The sequence below is a fragment of the Aspergillus steynii genome, assembly GCF_002849105.1.
Source record: "Aspergillus steynii IBT 23096 chromosome Unknown P170scaffold_10, whole genome shotgun sequence".
NCBI lineage: Eukaryota > Fungi > Ascomycota > Eurotiomycetes > Eurotiales > Aspergillaceae > Aspergillus > Aspergillus steynii.
This window is the reverse complement of record NW_020194407.1, coordinates 1,058,752-1,076,344: the sequence shown is the minus strand read 5'-3', so window position 1 is coordinate 1,076,344 and position 17,593 is coordinate 1,058,752. Positions and strand designations below refer to the sequence as shown.

General features: G+C 54.9%; 9 protein-coding genes across 9 annotated transcripts; 5 read left to right on the top strand and 4 right to left on the bottom strand.

Annotated features, from left to right (window-relative positions):
• Window positions 1-370: 370 nt before the first annotated feature.
• Window positions 371-2,423, top strand: P170DRAFT_459437 (uncharacterized protein; the record flags this gene model as incomplete). Its single annotated transcript, XM_024851868.1, has 3 exons — window positions 371-425; window positions 495-1,909; window positions 2,060-2,423. The coding sequence occupies 3 exons, from the start codon at window positions 371-373 to the stop codon at window positions 2,324-2,326; spliced, it is 1,737 nt and encodes a 578-aa protein (XP_024699169.1). The 3' UTR covers window positions 2,327-2,423.
• P170DRAFT_441311 (uncharacterized protein) lies at window positions 2,424-4,276 on the bottom strand. The gene has a single exon (XM_024850285.1). The coding sequence runs from the start codon at window positions 4,236-4,238 to the stop codon at window positions 2,529-2,531; it is 1,710 nt and encodes a 569-aa protein (XP_024699168.1). The 5' UTR covers window positions 4,239-4,276; the 3' UTR covers window positions 2,424-2,528.
• Window positions 4,277-4,568: 292 nt separating this feature from the next.
• P170DRAFT_430874 (glutathione S-transferase family protein) lies at window positions 4,569-5,225 on the top strand (the record flags this gene model as incomplete). The annotated part of the gene is made up of 1 exon (XM_024847988.1): window positions 4,569-5,225. The coding sequence occupies one exon, from the start codon at window positions 4,569-4,571 to the stop codon at window positions 5,223-5,225; it is 657 nt and encodes a 218-aa protein (XP_024699167.1).
• A 164-nt stretch (window positions 5,226-5,389) lies between these two features.
• Window positions 5,390-7,777, bottom strand: P170DRAFT_430873 (Zn(II)2Cys6 transcription factor; the record flags this gene model as incomplete). The annotated part of the gene is made up of 8 exons (XM_024847987.1): window positions 5,390-6,008; window positions 6,065-6,312; window positions 6,366-6,443; window positions 6,494-6,532; window positions 6,582-7,131; window positions 7,197-7,579; window positions 7,637-7,682; window positions 7,731-7,777. 8 exons carry the CDS (start codon window positions 7,775-7,777, stop codon window positions 5,390-5,392), a joined length of 2,010 nt encoding a protein of 669 aa, XP_024699166.1.
• A 365-nt stretch (window positions 7,778-8,142) lies between these two features.
• Window positions 8,143-10,495, bottom strand: clf1 (putative cell cycle control protein (Cwf4)). Its single transcript, XM_024855183.1, has 2 exons — window positions 8,549-10,495; window positions 8,143-8,492 (listed from the first exon to the last, which is right to left on the bottom strand). The coding sequence occupies exons 1-2, from the start codon at window positions 10,328-10,330 to the stop codon at window positions 8,256-8,258; spliced, it is 2,019 nt and encodes a 672-aa protein (XP_024699165.1). The 5' UTR covers window positions 10,331-10,495; the 3' UTR covers window positions 8,143-8,255.
• Window positions 10,496-10,673: 178 nt separating this feature from the next.
• Window positions 10,674-12,269, top strand: P170DRAFT_451012 (U4/U6-U5 snRNP complex subunit PRP31; the record flags this gene model as incomplete). The annotated part of the gene is made up of 1 exon (XM_024851164.1): window positions 10,674-12,269. The coding sequence occupies one exon, from the start codon at window positions 10,674-10,676 to the stop codon at window positions 12,267-12,269; it is 1,596 nt and encodes a 531-aa protein (XP_024699164.1).
• A 757-nt stretch (window positions 12,270-13,026) lies between these two features.
• On the top strand, window positions 13,027-13,897 carry P170DRAFT_368985 (uncharacterized protein; the record flags this gene model as incomplete). Its single annotated transcript, XM_024844886.1, has 2 exons — window positions 13,027-13,636; window positions 13,722-13,897. The coding sequence occupies 2 exons, from the start codon at window positions 13,027-13,029 to the stop codon at window positions 13,895-13,897; spliced, it is 786 nt and encodes a 261-aa protein (XP_024699163.1).
• A 397-nt stretch (window positions 13,898-14,294) lies between these two features.
• P170DRAFT_514168 (uncharacterized protein) lies at window positions 14,295-15,690 on the top strand. Its single transcript, XM_024855182.1, has 4 exons — window positions 14,295-15,093; window positions 15,175-15,389; window positions 15,441-15,533; window positions 15,584-15,690. Exons 1-4 carry the CDS (start codon window positions 14,463-14,465, stop codon window positions 15,620-15,622), a joined length of 978 nt encoding a protein of 325 aa, XP_024699162.1. The 5' UTR covers window positions 14,295-14,462; the 3' UTR covers window positions 15,623-15,690.
• A 123-nt stretch (window positions 15,691-15,813) lies between these two features.
• On the bottom strand, window positions 15,814-17,471 carry P170DRAFT_369672 (uncharacterized protein; the record flags this gene model as incomplete). The annotated part of the gene is made up of 2 exons (XM_024844918.1): window positions 15,814-16,965; window positions 17,028-17,471. Coding segments are annotated over 2 exons (1,596 nt in total), but the record flags the coding sequence as incomplete, so codon positions are not given.
• Between the last annotated feature and the right edge of the window lie 122 nt (window positions 17,472-17,593).

Below are 17,593 nucleotides of genomic sequence, written 5' to 3'. Positions count from 1 at the left end.
TCTCGCAAATAAGAGCCTCGATGATATTATGGTCAACATTTTACCTCCTGTCACCTTGCCAATACGAAATGGTTCATTTAGCTAAAGATTTAAATATACTCATTGAGTAGCCTGTTTTTGAGATTTTTGCAAAAGAACTCTGACCCCAACTGACCACAGTCCCCAGATATATAAGCGCGGATTGCCGCATGCACCACATGACCAGAATGCACATACTCGACGTTCCCTCATCAACAAACTCTTCCATCTCTTCTTTACCTTCCAGCCCACACAAAAGTACTTCCGCATCGACTCTTCCCTACCACGTATTTTTATATGTTCCACTAACCCTCCAAAGCTCACAAGCATCTACATTCGCCTTCAGGCGACGATGAAAGATGCCCTGCGCCCAACCGACGATCAATTCCACCAAGTCCTCCAGGAGAGTCTGCAAACATGGTTCTCTTATCTAGACACAGCGAGCAAAAACCACCGACTTCCTTGACACGCCATAGACTTCCAGCCTCTCGTTAGCCAAATCCCGCCGTTCCTCGGCGCCGGTGTTTCCTTCGACGAGAGGGCGTCGTTCGCCTGTGAGACTAAAGCGAAAGGTTGTCTTGTCGTAAATGGCCGATCAACGTGGAGGACTTCTAAGGGACCTTGTGACCTGCCGTCGAGGGTCTTGCCGAAGCAAATTTCCCTAGCAGTGGGCAGCCCATTGCCTGTTCGTCTGTCGGAGGATTCTCCCTTCTCGGACTGGCCTGGAGTCTGCGGTTTGTCGCACTACGATAAGGGGAACTATTTGTCGGTTCTTTACCTTGCGTGGGCCTATATCTTCTCTGCTCGATGGGTCGAGTTGCTGAATTGGTCGGCTGGCCACGAGTGTTGTATCAGATATACTGCGCAGGGGGTTGAGAGACTACTGCCCAAGGAGAAGCGTTCCGTGACCCAAATTGATATCGGCGACGACGCTTGTGAAGACGAAGTTCTCTGGTGGCGCAATACTCTGTCTGATGACGGTTGGGAGGCGACCACTACGTACAACGACCAAGTCTACCTGTCGCCATGGTCCGTATCGACCAAGGACATAGGGATTTCCCCAGCCCTATCTACAAATCCTTTCCAGGACACCAAGGCTAGATCCGACCCGCCACTATCAACAACCGCCCTCAACTACCTCTCTCGCTTCTGCGTGCGCCATCGTCTATATGCCCAATGCTCAGCCGCCCTCGCCGCCGTCCTTTACATCCCATTTCTAACCGGGCGAACAGTCTCGCTCCCATTCCCAAAACCGCCCCCGGACCGACCAGAGTGTACTGACGACTTCCCCCCTCCTATCCCCGACCTCCTCACCTCCCACCACGCCCTGCTCCCCAAATACATGACCCTGAGCTCCAACACATGGGGTCTGCGTTCCCTTCTCCACAGCACGTTCTTCAACCCCTCCATCGAATGCAACCTCGTCAGCGCATGGCTGAACCCCGCGTTCGCGGTCCTCGATTCCATCTCCCACGATAAAACCTCCCTATCCAAATTCCTAGCAACCAGATCCCCTCGACTCGGAATCCTCTGGCTCGGCGCCATCCTCACCGGTCTGGATGCTTCCATCCTGCGCGATACCCGAACGGGACTCTCTGCTCTCGACCTCGCGGCTTCAGCCTGGACACAGACAAGCCAGACATTCCTGACTTCTGGAATCGGAGATACGAAACATAGCGAATCGATAAATCGAGCCGACGAATGTCGCCTCTTATTCATCTCCGCGTTCGAAAGGAACCATTCCCGCCCCCCTGTGTGGGCGTGGACGCCCTTTGGAGAAACTCGGCTCTGCGATGCAGAGATATCAGTGAGGAAGCATACTCAATGCCCTTATGACACTCATTGTTTAGAATACGAATCCTGGGAATGGATGCTAGACAGCGGACGGACGGTTCAACACCAACACCAACACCGCGAAGACCAGCATGAACCTGAACCTGAACCTGAACCTGAACCTGAACCTGAACCTGAACCTGAACCTGAACATGCCTTACTAGAATCCCCAGACCAAGAACCCTCATCACCATTGCCACCCGAGAAGACACCCGCTGCGCTTTGCGATTACAAATATGACTTCCTCTCACAGGACCTGTCGGAATGTGCGACGCGCGGAATCTTCGGGTGGTTAAGGTCGGCGGGATACCCGGCCTCCGAAAGACGGATTTACCAGCATGAGTGGATTGATTTAGAGGATACGGACGAAGAAGGAGAGGATGAGGATGAGGATGTGAGGACTGATGGGGGGAGGGAGGGGGGTTCGATACTAGAGAGGGATGTTGGGTGTTGGGTTGATGGTATTGCACAGTAGTTCTATCGGATCATTTCGTGAGGGGGATGTGATTGTGAACATTCAGATACTTTTATATATTGAAGAGAGAATAAAGCGAGAAGATAGAATGCAAAGCGCTTGAATTCAATGAGTAGAGAGAGAACTTTTACCTAGCCCACAATGCAATACATGTACATCATACAACATAGCACACGAACAAATACGCATACACACGACAAAATCAACACCCACCACACCCACCTATCTTCTCCAACCGACAGAAGCAAGAAGCCCGAATATCCACATCCGCGACCGCCAACGCGACCTTCAACGGCGGCTCGACCATCCTGGCCTCAGCCACCCGTCCCAGCCTTACCAAACACTCGTGATACCCGTGCAGAGCCCACACGTTATTCGGGTGGCGATGGGCTCCGACCAGGGTCTCGCTGAGACCGAGATCCTCGGCGTAAGCCTCCGCAGCCTCAGACACGCGGCCCTGTTCGAGCAGCAGGGCGGCGTAGGCGTGGCGTGCAGGGACCATCCAGGCCCAGGGCTCCGAGTAGAGGAGGGAGTCTTCGGCGAGGATGGCAGCGCGGAGGTGCGCGAAGGCGGCGTCGAAGTTCCCTCGCCGGTACTCGAGCTCGCCGTCGAGCATGGCGGAGGCGACTTTGAGGATGTCGGGGATCTTGTTGGGGAAGTAGATGCGGGAGTCGGGGACGCGGGCGGCGGCGGAGCGGTAGAGCTCGCGGTGGTGTTCGGCGTCTGGGATGTTGTTGGTGGCGGCGAAGGCGATGGCCTTGCCGTAGTGGAGGGTGGCGATGGTGACGCAGTAGAGGTCGGGGTCCGTGGGCAGGGGAAGAGCGATGAGGTCGGCCCAGCGGCCGAAGCGGATGAGGACGTGGACGCGCACGGAGAGGAAGGATTCCATCCAGTTAGCCATGGGAGGGGATTCGATGCGGAGGAGGGCCTCGGGGATGGTGGCCTCCATGCGGTCGGTGGCGTCGAGGGCCACGGCGGACTGGCCGGCCAGCATGACGGCGTAGATAAGGGAGTGGTAGTCGTGGAGGCGGTAGAAGCTGTAGAAGTTCTGGCCGCCTTCGCGGGCGTAGAATTTGTCGTCGGCGAGGGTGGCTTTGGTGTTGCTGGCGATGGACCGGCGGTAGTCGCCGACGAGCACGTCCAGGTGCGACGGCATGTGGCAGAGGTGGCCGGAGTCGGGGATGAGGTCGCGCAGGTGGTCGGCCGGCACGAGGGCCGCCTCGGGGGTGGAGGACATCTCCATGAGGTGGATGTACATGTGCAGGAGGCCGGGGTGGAATTTGGCCTTGGGGTGCTGGAGACTCCGTTCGAGGACCTCCTTGACTTCGAGCACCGGCGTGGAGAGGATGGGCTGGCCGGTGCTCGCTTCGTAGAGACCCCAGGGGCTGATGTTCATCAGAGCGTCGGCGAAGAGCGCCGCGATGTCGAGGTCGTCCTCGCCGTGCATGTGGTAGACAGTCCGCATGGCGTCGGCGTAGGCGCGATTCGTGGCATCGTAGTCCTCGATGACACCGTCCGTGGGGAACCGATGCTGGATGGCGTGGAGGAGACTCTGCTCGAGAGGAGAAGCAGCCGCAATATGGACGAGTCCGGCACGAGGAACGTGATACGACTTCCTGACCGAGTACTGCAGATCGGCTTCATCGAACGCAGCCCATTGTTTGTTGTAGTTGGGGCCCGTGGCGAAGGCCACGCCCCAGTAGCCCATGACACATGTCGGGTCGTGGGCAATGACCTGCTGGAAGCACGCCTCGGCCTCCTGGTGGTTGAATCCGTAGGCCCAGGTGAGGCCTCGATTGAACCAGATCTGGGCCTCAGGGCTGGTGGTGCTGATCTTGCGACGGAACGAGCCTAGATCATAGTATGCTTGGCTGGTAGCCACGGGGGTGGCCTGCAGGTATTCAGATGCCATGGCTTAAGCGACGATGTGCTTTGGATGAGAGATGCAAGATGCACAAAGAGTGGGAACAAAGAAAGAGGGGGATTCGTAATTATACGTTCGGCCGATGCATTACTTCATCGCCTGCAGGTCGGTGATTGTCTTCGGTGATTGTTGGCGTCGTCTCAGAGTTCTGTGGATGTTCAAACACCGAACCTCGCCGACTTTGCGGGGATGCTATATCCACTTACTAGTCGACAAGACCCAGCCAAAGAAATAAATACTTGCCATGAACTTGCTCTTCTCTGCTCAAAACCGTCTTCATTCTCCATCCAAAGTTCAGTTTCAACCGAGAAAACCACCATGCAACCCATCACCCTCTACTCCCACCAACAGGGTCCCAACCCGTGGAAAGTGGCCCTCATCATGGAAGAGCTTCAAATCCCCTACACCACCACCTTCGTCAATTTCACCGACGTCAAAAAAGAGCCCTACACGCTCATCAACCCGAACGGCCGCCTTCCCGCCATCCACGACCCCAACACCGGCCTGCACCTCTGGGAGTCCGGCGCCATCACCGAATACCTGATCGAGAGGTACGACGTCGAGCATAAGATCAGCCCCGCAAGTTGGGCCGAAAAGTACCACGCCAAGCAATGGCTGTACTTCCAGGTCTCCGGACAAGCGCCCTACTACGGACAGGCGGCGTGGTTCATAAAGGCCCACCCTGAGAAGGTGCAGAGTGCGATTGATCGGTACCAGAAGGAGATCCATCGGGTGTGTGGCGTGCTCGAGTCGGTGCTGAAGAATAGGGACTGGTTAGTGGGCGAGAAGTGCACCTATGCCGATCTTTGTTTCGTGGCCTGGCAGCGGTTCGGGCCCCGGTTTGCAGGAGAGGACCTGTACGAGAAGTTTCCGAGGGTCGGGGCGTGGATGAAGAGAATGGAGGCGAGGGAGACTGTGGCCAAGGTGTATGCCGATCAGGACCGAGCTATGGCTGAACTTGAGGGCAAGAAATAGACTAAAGGGCTTGTTGAGAATGTTGTTAGATTTTGCTATTACACCCATTTCATTAGAATTAGATATTGAAGAGTTGCTGAAGAAAAGAAAAGAGACCTACAAGAAACAGCTGTTCCCCAATTGCCAAATGATGTTAAAATAAAACATCATCGTAGCAAAACACATCAGACACGGCCTGTGAATGTCGAGTTATAGGCAGCATCCATTTCCCGCGCCATCTGGCGAACACCCTCAAATAACGCATTTCGCTTCAGCGCAGTGTTCAAAGAATCAGCCCCATGTCGTAACTCCTCCAGCAGTCTCTCCGAATCCTGGATCTCCGTTGCCGGATCTGGGTAGTTAAGAAGAGGATAGCAGTATGAAAGACGATCTGACACTATTGCAGCGCGTACCCGATGCAGCAACATGTACAGCGTGTAGCCGGCTTGCATGGACGTGCATGAAAAGTATGGTAACCCGTGTGGGTACCTCGAGGATAGCGTAGGGTTAGATGGCAGCGCTCCCATTGCCTCATATCCTGGTTCCAAAACGCCGTCGGGACGGCATAAGCTAGGATAAGGCAAGGCCCGGAAGATGCGAGAAATGACGAGAGAGGATTTCAAACTGATAATCGACGACTCCATCTCGGTGAAAGGAAAGATAGCTTCAAATTCTGCCGGACTCTTGGGATAGGCCGACGCCGGGAGAATGCCCTTGTCCTCGATGGCAGCCAGATCACAATGCTTCTCTAGAAATAGGGGAATGTCCATGAATGCTCGGTACCGGTGGAGCTTAGTTCGAGCACTATTGTTGCATAAATGTTAGCCTGAGGCGGTGATCCTGTTTCCTGTAAGACTCACGCATGAACTTCAAGGCGAACAACCATCCCCATGGTTTGCGCGGCAAGCCCCTCAACACTCTCCCTGCGAACCTCACCTCCAAAAAGATCGCATTGTCCTATTAGCGACAGGACGTGGGAGTCCATATGACGGATCTTTTCGCGTAAATGCGGTGATGTGGATGGCGTCTTGCCTCCGATGCCACATTCTGTTAGTATACTGGAGATTGCCAAGAGGGTCTCTAAAGCCCCAATCAATAGTGGCCACGGCTGCATGCATAATTTAGTAAATAACAGAAGGGGGAGACGAAGATTGTTCATACCTCAGGCTTTCCTAGTCGCGCATCGAATACAGGGTGCGGCGTGGATATTCTCGGGTCAGATGAATTGATAATAGGCGACTATTTGAACAATCAGGCTGGTACTGATAAATAATGCCTCGAAGTCTTACCGTTTCCTGCAACACCGACGACAAAAGTACTACAAACATCTAGTACGTGTTAGCTGATGCTCAGATCCGCACCGGCAAATCGACTGACCGAAGTCCACCATGCGCGCCGTTGCGCCTCAGATGCGTGCGACTCCAGGTTATGAATAGAGAGATCCATGGCTGTCGTGATCGCCTGGTTGGCACGGGTGCGCATCCGGGATACATTACCACGCTGACAATACTCGTAGATACTCAGAGCCACGAGGGCTAAGATCGGATGCAGCCGGACGGGCACATTAGGATGAATGATCTTTTGCTCTGGCGAAAATCTCGAACCATTGACTAGTGTTAACTCGTCGATTTCCTTATCTGCACTATTGAGCGCAGCTTGCGCATACAGGTTGGCATATTCGCGTCTCATCCAGACACTGCATTCGCTGAAAGGAGTCGGGTTTTCGTCAGGAGGGATCAAGGCTAGGATGGCACATAACGCCAAACTCAGCGAGGACCTCGGCCAGTAAGGCAGAGAGGAACTTTCAACGGTACAGGTCTCTCCAGGCGGAGGCTGAAATGCAATAGGGTGGTCCTCGTGAATTGGTACAGCGGGAGGCGGCAACAAGGAGAGATATGGATGAATGTAGAGATAGTAGGCATTCGCTCTGTCCGAGTTAGCCACTGCTGCGACCTTGGTGAAACAGGTAACAACTCCTAGATCGAAGCTTACATATCCTCTTCCGACGTATACACCCTCAGAATAGGCGATGCCGAGGCCGTTTCACTAGAGCTGGTGGTGTCCATGGGCTGCCATAGGAACTCGGTATCCACATCTGTGCTCTGCATCCCACTAAAAGGAGACAGCAGACCAATGATACTCTGAAGACTAGAATCAATCGACTGCGGAGGGACTGGACATCCCGGCGCCGAGACCGAGTTGGCATCCGGGACATCGATTGCAGGAGTCGCTGTTGACGGGGACCTTGGCGGCACTGGGTGAGGCTGGTGATGAGGCACTTTCGGGCTTTGAGATACGGCATCATATTTGGTTCTTCGGCGTGGCCCACCTCGCCGACTGGGCTGGTAGTGGCATCCTCGGGATCGTTCCATGCACTTTGGTTGCGTTGCTTAGTTGGGTTCTCCACCGTGGGTTGGAAGAATCGGCCTTACGGGTTTACATGGATGTTGTCCGTCACAGCGGGTTTTGGATGCGCGGCTGGTGCACGATTAGCATCTGCTCATTGATGCATACAGATAGTCTTACCAAGCCAGACAGGCCGCCTTCACTGGCTGTTTGACTTCTCGCGGCATGGCGAAGAGAGATTCGGCTTACACGGTAGAAGAAGGAGAAGTTCGGGCTTTGAAGACTCGGTGATGTAAATGTCATGTGACATCGCGTGATCGAACTGATCGAACTACCGGAGTTGTGCAATTACAGTGCTGACCACTGAGTAGATACCGATAGCTGTCAGATTAGAAGGTCAATAGGATTAATGCATGTGGATGAGGATTATACAAGATCAATTTCAATCCTCGGTTCTTCGGGATGTGTGCGGACAGACTTTGACCGAGTATGGCCACTCGGCGTTTGGAGGTGTCGGTGTCTGCTTGGTCACCAAGCGAGACAACCACGGTTGATGGCTGTCAGTCGAAACTCTACAGCACTGGATGAAAGGATTCAGTGACGTTGATTGTATTTTTGACCTCGGATATATCAAGCCACGACTGATCATTAACGAATAATATCCACACATGCGTTCCCATCTCCAATTCTCGTCCCATCCCTCCATCATGCCTCTCCCTGTTGCTGCTTCCATTGGTGTGCTCTCTGTAACAGCCGCGACAGGTTCGCCGATGACTGGTCGTCTGCCGGGAATACATAGTCCATGTATTCCTCGTAGCGGTCGTCGTCCATCTTGCGACGCTTCTTGGCCCGTCGGGGCATTTGCTTCTCGATCTTCTCGATATCCTCGGGCGAGCCATGCGTGTGCTCGAACGATCGCCAGGCATTGAGGAGTTCCACGCGCTGCGGACTGTTAGTATTCGGCCATCACTGCGAAGGGTAGGGTAGTGAAGGCTTACCTCTTCCTTGAGCTCCTTGTCCTTGAACACCTTGTGTGCCCGCTCGAAGATACCCCGAGCACGTCGCTTGGCCTCGTCGCTGATCGGTCGTTCTTCGTCCTCTTCCTCTTCCTCCTCGTCCTCCGGAACGTTGATCTCGAACCGGGCGTAGTTGATCCACACCTTGACGTGGTCGGTCTTCTCCAGGAGACGCTCGTACAGCTGTCGGACCCGGCCGTATTCGCCCTCGTATTCCTCAAAGTCGATGTAAGACTTCCACACGAGCTCGGGCATATCCAAAGTCGGCTGTGCGATGCCCAACTCGTAAATTGCGCGCGCACGCTCGGCATCATCCAGGCCTCGTTCCAGTTCGGCGAACTGGATCCAGGACTGACTGTTGGATGAGTTCCACTCGATCTGTTTCTCAAACAGTGTTCGGCATCGTACGAACTCGAACAGCTGGCGTTCCAGGTCGATGTATCCCCGGAACAGCTTGTCCTTCGGGCACATGCCGATTGCCTGACCCATCGTTTTCCGAGCGGTCGCGAGATCCATCTGTCGGATCTCAAACTGCGCCTTCATGAGCCACAGCTTGGCAAATGTGAACTTCTTGTGCGGCACCAGCTTCAGACATTCGTTGTAGACCTGGCGGGCGCGCGCGACATCCTTCGCCTCCATCTCCTCCCAGATGGCGTAGAAGATCCAGAGGTAGATATAACGCCGCCAGTGACGCTTCTCCTGCGACGGGGGGATCTGTGCAATCGCGCGTTCGTAGATGTCGCGGACCCGTTCGGGGTCACCGGCATTTTCCTCCAAGCGGGCAAAGTCGAACCAGATGTCGTAGTTGCGCGGGTTCTCCTTGAGTTGTTCCTCGTACTGGACCCGGCGCTTGGAAAAGATCACATCCTCAACACCTGTCTGATCGCCATACTGCTTTTCAAACGTTGTGTACGCCTTATGCAGGGTTATCGACTTGGACCGCGGTAGCCGATCCAGGGCATACTTGTAAATAGCTCGCGACCGCTCGTACTCCTTGAGCTTGGCCTCGAACTTGGCGTAGGCGATGAACAGCTTTTCATCCATGAAGTCCTCCCCTAGCGTTTCGATTGCCACTCCGTACACCTCTCTCACCAGATCACTCGTGCCGTATTCCTCCTCGAAGCGAGCCCATTTGATCCAGTTCCTCGGTTCGGGGTGCACGATCGTAAACCGTTGGAAGATGCCGCGCGCCCGTTCGAACTCATTGTATCTCTTCTCCAGCTTGATATACGCGCTCCAGGCGCCCTCCTCCGGCTCCCACGACATCCACCGCTCGAACACCTGGCGCGTGCCCGGGATGTTGCCCAGCGTCTCCTCCATGTAGACATACTTGTACCACAGCTTGTCGACACGGGGCAGGATGGTCACGGCGCGATCCAGCAGGTTCCGCGCGTGGTTGATATTCCGGGTCCGCATCTCCGCCTCGATGTAGCGAATCCACAGGATCACCGACGTCGGGTTGACGTCCAGCGCCCGCTCGAAGATCGACCTCGCGCGTCGGAATTCCTTCTGTTCCAGTTCCCAGGCGGCATAGCGCATCCAGTTGTTCATGTTGATCCGGTTCCGGCGCACATAGTCCTCGAAGTCCTTTCTCTTGCGGCCCTGGTACTCGTGTAGTTCTTCGAGGTCCGCAAACCGCTGCGTCGGCGCCTGCAGCGCGGGCTCTTGTCGGTCGACAGCCTCACGAAGCAGCTGCTCCGCCGAAATCTGGACCGGCGCAGCGGCCTTGTTCTTGACCCTAGGAGGGCCGCGTGACGACTCCATCTTGGTTGGCGTCACTCAATCCTCGCGGCGCGGTGAAGGAAGGGTAAGGTCTCAGGGTTCGATTGATTCGGAATTTCAAGTCGCAGTAGTTGGTGAGAGGTAAATAAGCCTGAAATCCCCCCTTGAATGGGCCAGGCTGAGGACCGTTGGGTGAATGGAAGTTGTCTGAACCGGAGTCGCGCAGCTTCCATCGCCGGCACAAAGTCGGACGGCTGCACTGTTGGTCCGCGCCGCCACCCCCACATGACTAAGCCAAGACCCAAATTGGTGGCGCATTCAAATCCTCTCGTTCTTCTTGACTTCAAGCTTGTTTACCTGCCAGCTCTCCACCGGCCTGCCCACCATGTCCACCGCCGAAGAGCTCTTGCGGGATTTCGAATCGGACGATGAAGATCTCCAGGATGTTCAGCAAGAAGAGGGAGGAGGCGAGGAGGAGATGATTGACGAGGAAGAGGAGCATCGACAGCAGACCGGGCCTGAGGTCACCAACGAGTTCGAGGTGGCCCTGTCAACCGGAGACGAACTGACGCGACTACACAAAGTGTTACGAGACCACTACTCGATCCGATTTCCAGAACTGGAGACCCTCGTGACGAACTCGATCGACTATGCAAAGACCGTTGCTATCCTGAAAAATGGCCCCCTCAACGACATCAAAGCACTGTCGTCATCGGCGGACAACATGGTCGGCACGCCTCTTAAATCGATTCTGGATGGTCCGTCTCTGATGGTGGTTGCCGTGGAAGGTACTACGACTCGAGGACGTGAGATGACCCCGGCGGAGTTGAAGACGGTGCTTGATACTTGCGAGAGAATTCTGAAGCTGGATCGAGAGCGCACCGCTCTTACGCAAAGCATCCAGTCGCGCATGAACCAGATCGCTCCCAACCTGGCAGCGCTGATCGGACCGGAAACGGCCGCTCAGTTCCTGAACCAAACGGGTGGACTACGCGAGCTGGCCAAGATCCCCGCGTGTAATTTGGGCGCTCAGGGTAACAAAAGAAAGGAAGGGCTCGGCTTTGCTACGAACATCGGCATCCGATCGCAGGGATTTCTCTACGAGTCCCCGCTGATCCAAGACATCCCGAACGACCTGAAGCGACAGGCCATCCGCATTGTGGCCGCCAAGATGGTTCTCGCTACGCGGGCAGACGTTTCTAACTTCAGCCCCGACGGGTCACTGGGCGAGGATTTGAAACAGCAGTGTTTCCAGCGGCTGGAGAAACTGACGGAGCCGCCGCCAAACTCCGGGACCAAGGCACTTCCCGCTCCGGATGATAAGCCGTCCCGCAAGAGAGGTGGACGACGGGCTCGCAAGGCCAAGGAGGCCGTGGCCATGACCGAAATCCGCAAGGCCCAGAATCGCGTTGCGTTTGGCAAGGAAGAAGCGGAGGTTGGGTACGGCACGGGCGAGGGTACCGTCGGTCTGGGTATGCTGGGTCAACAGAATGACGGGCGGATTCGCGCCACGCAAATCGACCAGAGAACCCGGGCCAAGCTGAGCAAGTCCAACAAGGGATGGGGCACCGCGACGCCTGCCAGCGGCACCGCGTCGTCTCTGCGTGGCTTCGGACAGGGCGGTCTGGGAGGCACGGCCAGCGTTCTCCAGGCGAAGGGTCTCCGAAGCTCTGGCATCGGCACCTCGTTGGGCGCAGGATCGGCCGGTACCGCCAGTACCATTGCGTTCACTCCCGTGCAAGGCCTTGAGCTGGTTGATCCGAAGGTCCAGGCCGAGATGAGCCGCAAACGCAAGGCGGAAGAGGACCGATGGTTCAAGTCCGGCACCTTTACGCAGGTCGGAGGCAACCAAAACAACGGCAACAACAACAACAACCAGACGGACAGCGCCGGCTTCAAAGTGCCGGCTTTGCCTGCCAAGAAAAAAGTCGACACGGGCGAGGGTAAAATGGCACCGCCTCCGCCGCCCCTCAAGCGATAAGCGGGAGGTGATATGTCCGAACGAAGCATTTCGAAAGAAAACACCGGCGTTTTTGAGGCCTGGGATTCTCGGGGAGTTTTCGCATGATACCACATTAAATACGTGTATAATAGGATCTTCGAATGACAGGCGGTTTTTCATTTCTCGCGACCAGAGCGATGGGATCTTTCATCCGGGTGATCGGAATGTGAACCATGGAACGGCCGCCTGCAGAATCACGCCGAAGCCCAAGAATGTGAAGCAAGGACCATGGATTGCGCGAGATGGGACGATCCTGTCGTGCGATTGCCCCGATCTGGGCAAGTCTGGTGTCAGCCCTTCTTTGCCCCTGAGACTTTTCCGTAGGATCCGCCTGCGTCTCGGCCACTTTCTTTGTCGGTTTCAAACGGGCACGCGAGAATTCTGGGGCAAGAAGCACAACTCTAAGTCGGCAAATCCACCGAGCGACCAATCGGCGTGGCGTCCTTTCTGGATTGTTCAATGGCTTGTGCAACGTTTTTTTTTTCTTTGCCATCCGATGCGAAAGACCGAGCTCGTCAGCTATTGCGTGCTTTGGAGAAATCTGTCTTCATACCGCCCTTTCTTAGGGCTTGTAGTATTTCCCGGCCTCGTAGTCCGCTTCTTCTTTCTTTCTTCCATAGATTTTATTACTGTCTCTTACTTCTCTGCCTATTCAAGCCATTGTCCTCAATTTCCTTTCGGCGTCCATTCTTTGTCTATCTATCGTAGCGATAGCCAGGCACCAATCTAGACGACAATGGCTCCTGAAATCGGCAAGCCTGTGTTTCCATCCACACCCACATCCCCAGAATTATCTCCAGACACAAGAGACTCTCCCACGCCGTCAAAACCCTCCCTCTACCACCACAGCCTCGTGACCTCCGACTTTGACGCCCTGCGCTTCCACGCCGCCGCCGCCCTGCAACTCCAGTATCCCTCCACATCCACCTCCACCACCCCCATCCAACAATCCCTCCCCTCGAGCACACACCTCATCGCCTCGCCCTACAACTCCCCCCCTCACCTCCTCGACCTCACCACCCTCGACACCCCCAACCGCCTCCTCGCCCTCGCCCTCTCCATCCTGAAACCCGTGCGCGACGACTACGCCACCGCCCCCTACGCCGACGCCCTGAACTGGCCCGCCGTGTTCTCGTTCCTGCGCGACCTCGCCGCCCACGAGGGGTTCCACTGGCCGAAATCGCACTTCTACGTCGTGGTCTTTCGGTCGCGTCTCCAGGACGGCATCGATCATCAAAGATTGCATGATCTGGACGCCTACTCGCATCAGGAAGCGACTGTTTCCGGGGGGCTGTTGAAGTACTGGTTCGGGGCGAAGAATGAGCGCAGGGAGAATTTGGCGACTTGTAAGTTTCCCCCCCCTTCATCCCTCTTGCTGTTTGGCTTTGTTTGGTATTTGGTATTGGGGACTGTGAGTGCTAATGAATGCAGGCCTCTGGCGTACGCGACAAGATGCGAGAGCCGGTGGCACCGGGCCCTGGCATAAGAAGGCCCGCGGGGCGGCGCGGGACATGTATGAGCAGATCACGTTTACGACGCTGAAGTTGGAGGTCGGGGAGGGGGTGACGTCGTGGGGGTTTGGGGATTGGACGGAGGAGGATGAATAGGATACCTACTAAGGTATGAGGTATGGGGGGATAATTGGTTATTCGGGGATGATGACATATACACGTGCACATGTTCTAGAAGCGAGTTCGATACCTTTTCTTAGTCGATAATACAATTTAATAATCTGGATTTATTTGACACACTATTGCATGTAGTAGAAGATGGATGATGAATGTACAGCGAGGTCACTCCGCAGCCGAACGCCCTCCCGTCGGTACCTGCAGGGTACGTGCGCGGATCCACCAGTGGCGACGGATTGCAATGCATCGAATCTCACTGGAAGCGACATCTTTCCCCGCCATCGCAACCCCCCTGATTGGACTGCAGAACGTCCCTGCTCGAATCGAGTATCTTTCCACGCGGTGGAGTGCGCCACATCGCCGAAGATTACCTCCTGCTGCCGACTGAAGCAATTCAGACAGCTCATCGTGCTCCCCGCGGGGTCAGTCGTAGTCGTAGCCGTAGCTGGAGCTGTGCGAGGTCTACTTAAGACCGTCGCAACCGGCCCCAGATGTATTCTCACTTCCATCTACATTCCCCTCTACACAGCTCCCTACTAGCAAAATGCCCGGTGTCCTCAGCGCCTCCAACCTCTCCGTCGTCGACGGCCCCTTGACCTCCGAGAACGCCGCCCTCCTGCGTCCCTCCGACCCAACCCTCCCCATCGAGGAGCTGCGCCAGCGCTACAACCAAGACGGCTACCTCTTCCTGAAACAGGTGCTGCCCCGCGACGACGTCCTGCAGACCCGCCGCGACTACTTCGAGTACCTAGCGCCCACCGGCGTCCTGAAAGACGGCTCCGACCCCGTCGACGGCATCTTCAACCCGACCAAGTCGCTCGCCGACTACCCGGGGATCGGAGCCGGGCACGTCGACGGTAATGGACGGCCGGGGGGCCCCAGCGCCGACATGTTCGTCGACCGCGCCATCGAGGCCCACCAGAAGGACTGGTATACCAAGAACCTGGTCCACCACCCGGCGCTGTATGACTTCGTGGCCAAGTTCACCGGCTGGGGTAACGATACCTTGACCTTCAAGCGCACCCTGCTGCGCAATAATATCCCCGGCTCGAAGCCCATCGGCGTCCATTATGATCAGATCTTCCTGCGCCATGGCGAGCCGACGAGTGTCACGGCGTGGGTGCCCATCGGGGATATTAAGCTCAATGGCGGCGGGCTGATCTACTTGGAAGATGGTATGTTGTGGCTACTATGATGCGATGGATTCGGCGCGCAGGAAACCCCAGATGAAGTTAGCAAGATGCTGATGGTACCAGGCGACCCGGTGGGATTGAAGATCGAAGAAGAATTCACGACCAAGGCCAAGCAGGCCGGGCTGACGGAGGAAGAGGCGCGTTCGGCGTTCAACTCCAACATGATGTCCACCGGTCTGCTGTCCGAGGCGCCGGCGCAGTTCGCCAAGGAGAATGGCCGGCGCTGGCTGGTCTCGGCCTACGAGGCAGGCGATGTCGTGCTGCACAAGCCGCACACGGTAAGTTTGTATCGCCCCTCCCGGCTGCATCCGACTGATGGGCTCTGCTAGATCCATGCGTCGACCATCAACAATGACCAGGACAATGTCATCCGGTTGGCGACGGACTTGCGGTTCTGTGACTCCTCTAAACCGTATGATAAGGTGAGTCGCATGCCCGTGTGAGTTGATGATTCGTGCTAATGGTGAGATAGCGGTGGATGAACACTTACCGGTTCAATGATGGTGTTTGAATGGATGTGTTTGATTTCTCTCGTGTTTTGAAATAGTGGCATGCCTTCGTTAATGAAATGAGTTATGGTGATTCCATTTTAAGCGTGAAGGTGCAGATACTCTATCAGCCTTGGAACCTGCCAAACATCTTGGACATTGGCTCCGTAAATATGCACGGCCGCTTACAATACTACGGGGCCATTCGAAGTGGTCAGGACCGCCGTCTTCCATAGAAGGTACCATTCACCTTTGGCTCCGAGTCACCGACTGCGAATGCCTCCCGCAGTTTATTTTGATACTCCTCTTGGTCCTTAAGTTTATCCGCAAGAAAATCCTGCATATCCGCACTCCAATAAGGCGCCACCATTCGTTCAAAGCTATCCACTTCTGCATCGTCCAGCCTGGCAAAGATAGGCTGAATGTGGTCGAGGAATATATTATACAGTCCTTTGGGGTTGTCGAGGGCATGAAAGTACCAGAAGCTTCCGTTTCCCAAGCCCCGCTTGATAATCTCTGTTAAGATAAATGGCCTGTCCTCTTTTTTGGAAAGTAATTTCTCCTCTTCTGCGAAAATTTCCATGAATTCGCTGTGCATGTTGCTGAAGGCGTCGAAATGTTCTCCCTTTTCCAGCTGGTCTACTCCACGACTAGTCAGCCAATACGGAGGATGTAGCATTTCTACTGGGCGCAAGCATGTCCACTCTAGATCGACCAGAAACTTGATGTTCCACTCGCTGTCCACAAAAATGTTGCTTTGATGTAGATCCGTGAGGTTGAGGATGAAAGGTCCCCGCCGGAGATCACGGCTTGTGAAATGAGGAAGGATGGCGCGCATAACAGTTAGAGTGGACAACTGTGCCTGACCGTCAAGCTCATCTCGCACAGAATTCGGAGAGTATCGCAAGTAACTGTCGTGGTAGGCCAGAAGATCTAGCAAGTATGCGTCTGTGGAGCAGTAAGTAAGATCCCGGTCAATGCTTGTTGGAACAGATTGGTTTTCTAGGTGTTGAAGTCGGAGCGTAAGCGGGCGATTTTTCAGTCGTACGACACTTCGATTGTCGATTGTCAGCGAGCCTATCCGGTCGAATGGCAAGCGTGCCAACGATAAGATAATCCGAGATAGCCCTTTGAAAAGATTCCTCCGTCGAGTCTGGTCCTGGCGTGATCTTTCCCAAGATTCAGAAAGCATAGCCCCTTCGGTGCCATCAATGTAATTCATAACCAGATAGGGAGTTTTTAATCTGTAAGGACATTGCCGACTCACGTACTGACTTGGAATCGAGTATCTAAAGATGGAGGAAATGGTCCGGCGTAGACTCCACATCAGCCGGCGAAAAAAAGATACTCGTCCAACCGCGGTAAACTCCAGATGAACAAACAAAAGTTAGATCGGCCAATCAAAGATGAACATACGAATATACTCACACTTTGGCCATTGGCAAACCCAAACCCCCATAAGTTAGGTGTTGGAACCAGGGGACAATTCTCTTGGATCCATATAAATGTTGCAGCCTCGGAGCGCAGCTTCTCCTCTGCGTTGCCGGGACATTCGACTTCTCCAACTTTATAGGGCAGAGGAAACCTGATCAGTACTCGTTTGGCGGTCGCCTTTGTCCAGTGGCTGATATAAACCGGTATGCAGACATTGAAGCTCCCTGCGATCCATTCTCTGACTTCTCCGATACGGCATATCTGTTTGCTCTTGAGCCCCGGATGAAACGATACGACGTCCTCGATGGTGTCCCGCTGCATCAGCAGGTACGTAAAGAACTGGATTCTTTTCTCGGGGTAAGACAGCTCCTGGAGAACATTGTCGTCATCATCTAATGCCGATTCTATTGTGATGAGGCCGTTGAGAAGGGGAAGTGTTTTTTGCAGTGCGCTTTGCCAAGCTGTCTTGTTCCTATCTCTTTCCTTCTAGCTTTAGAATGCAGATGAGAATGTGGTATTCTTGAACTTGTTGACTTGGATGACCCGACCGGAAGATGACA

What these genes read in the sequence shown, in the direction of transcription:
- P170DRAFT_441311 (XM_024850285.1), bottom strand. Translation starts at nt 4,238, where the DNA reads ATGGCATCTGAATACCTGCAGGCCACCCCCGTGGCTACCAGCCAAGCA.
- P170DRAFT_514168 (XM_024855182.1), top strand. Translation starts at nt 14,463, where the DNA reads ATGCCCGGTGTCCTCAGCGCCTCCAACCTCTCCGTCGTCGACGGCCCC. An exon ending in TGCTGCACAAGCCGCACACG is followed by an intron (nt 15,390 to 15,440) that starts GTAAGTTTGTAT and finishes GGGCTCTGCTAG; the next exon opens with ATCCATGCGTCGACCATCAA. An exon ending in CCTCTAAACCGTATGATAAG is followed by an intron (nt 15,534 to 15,583) that starts GTGAGTCGCATG and finishes ATGGTGAGATAG; the next exon opens with CGGTGGATGAACACTTACCG.
- clf1 (XM_024855183.1), bottom strand. Translation starts at nt 10,330, where the DNA reads ATGGAGTCGTCACGCGGCCCTCCTAGGGTCAAGAACAAGGCCGCTGCG. An exon ending in ACAAGGAGCTCAAGGAAGAG is followed by an intron (nt 8,493 to 8,548) that starts GTAAGCCTTCAC and finishes AACAGTCCGCAG; the next exon opens with CGCGTGGAACTCCTCAATGC.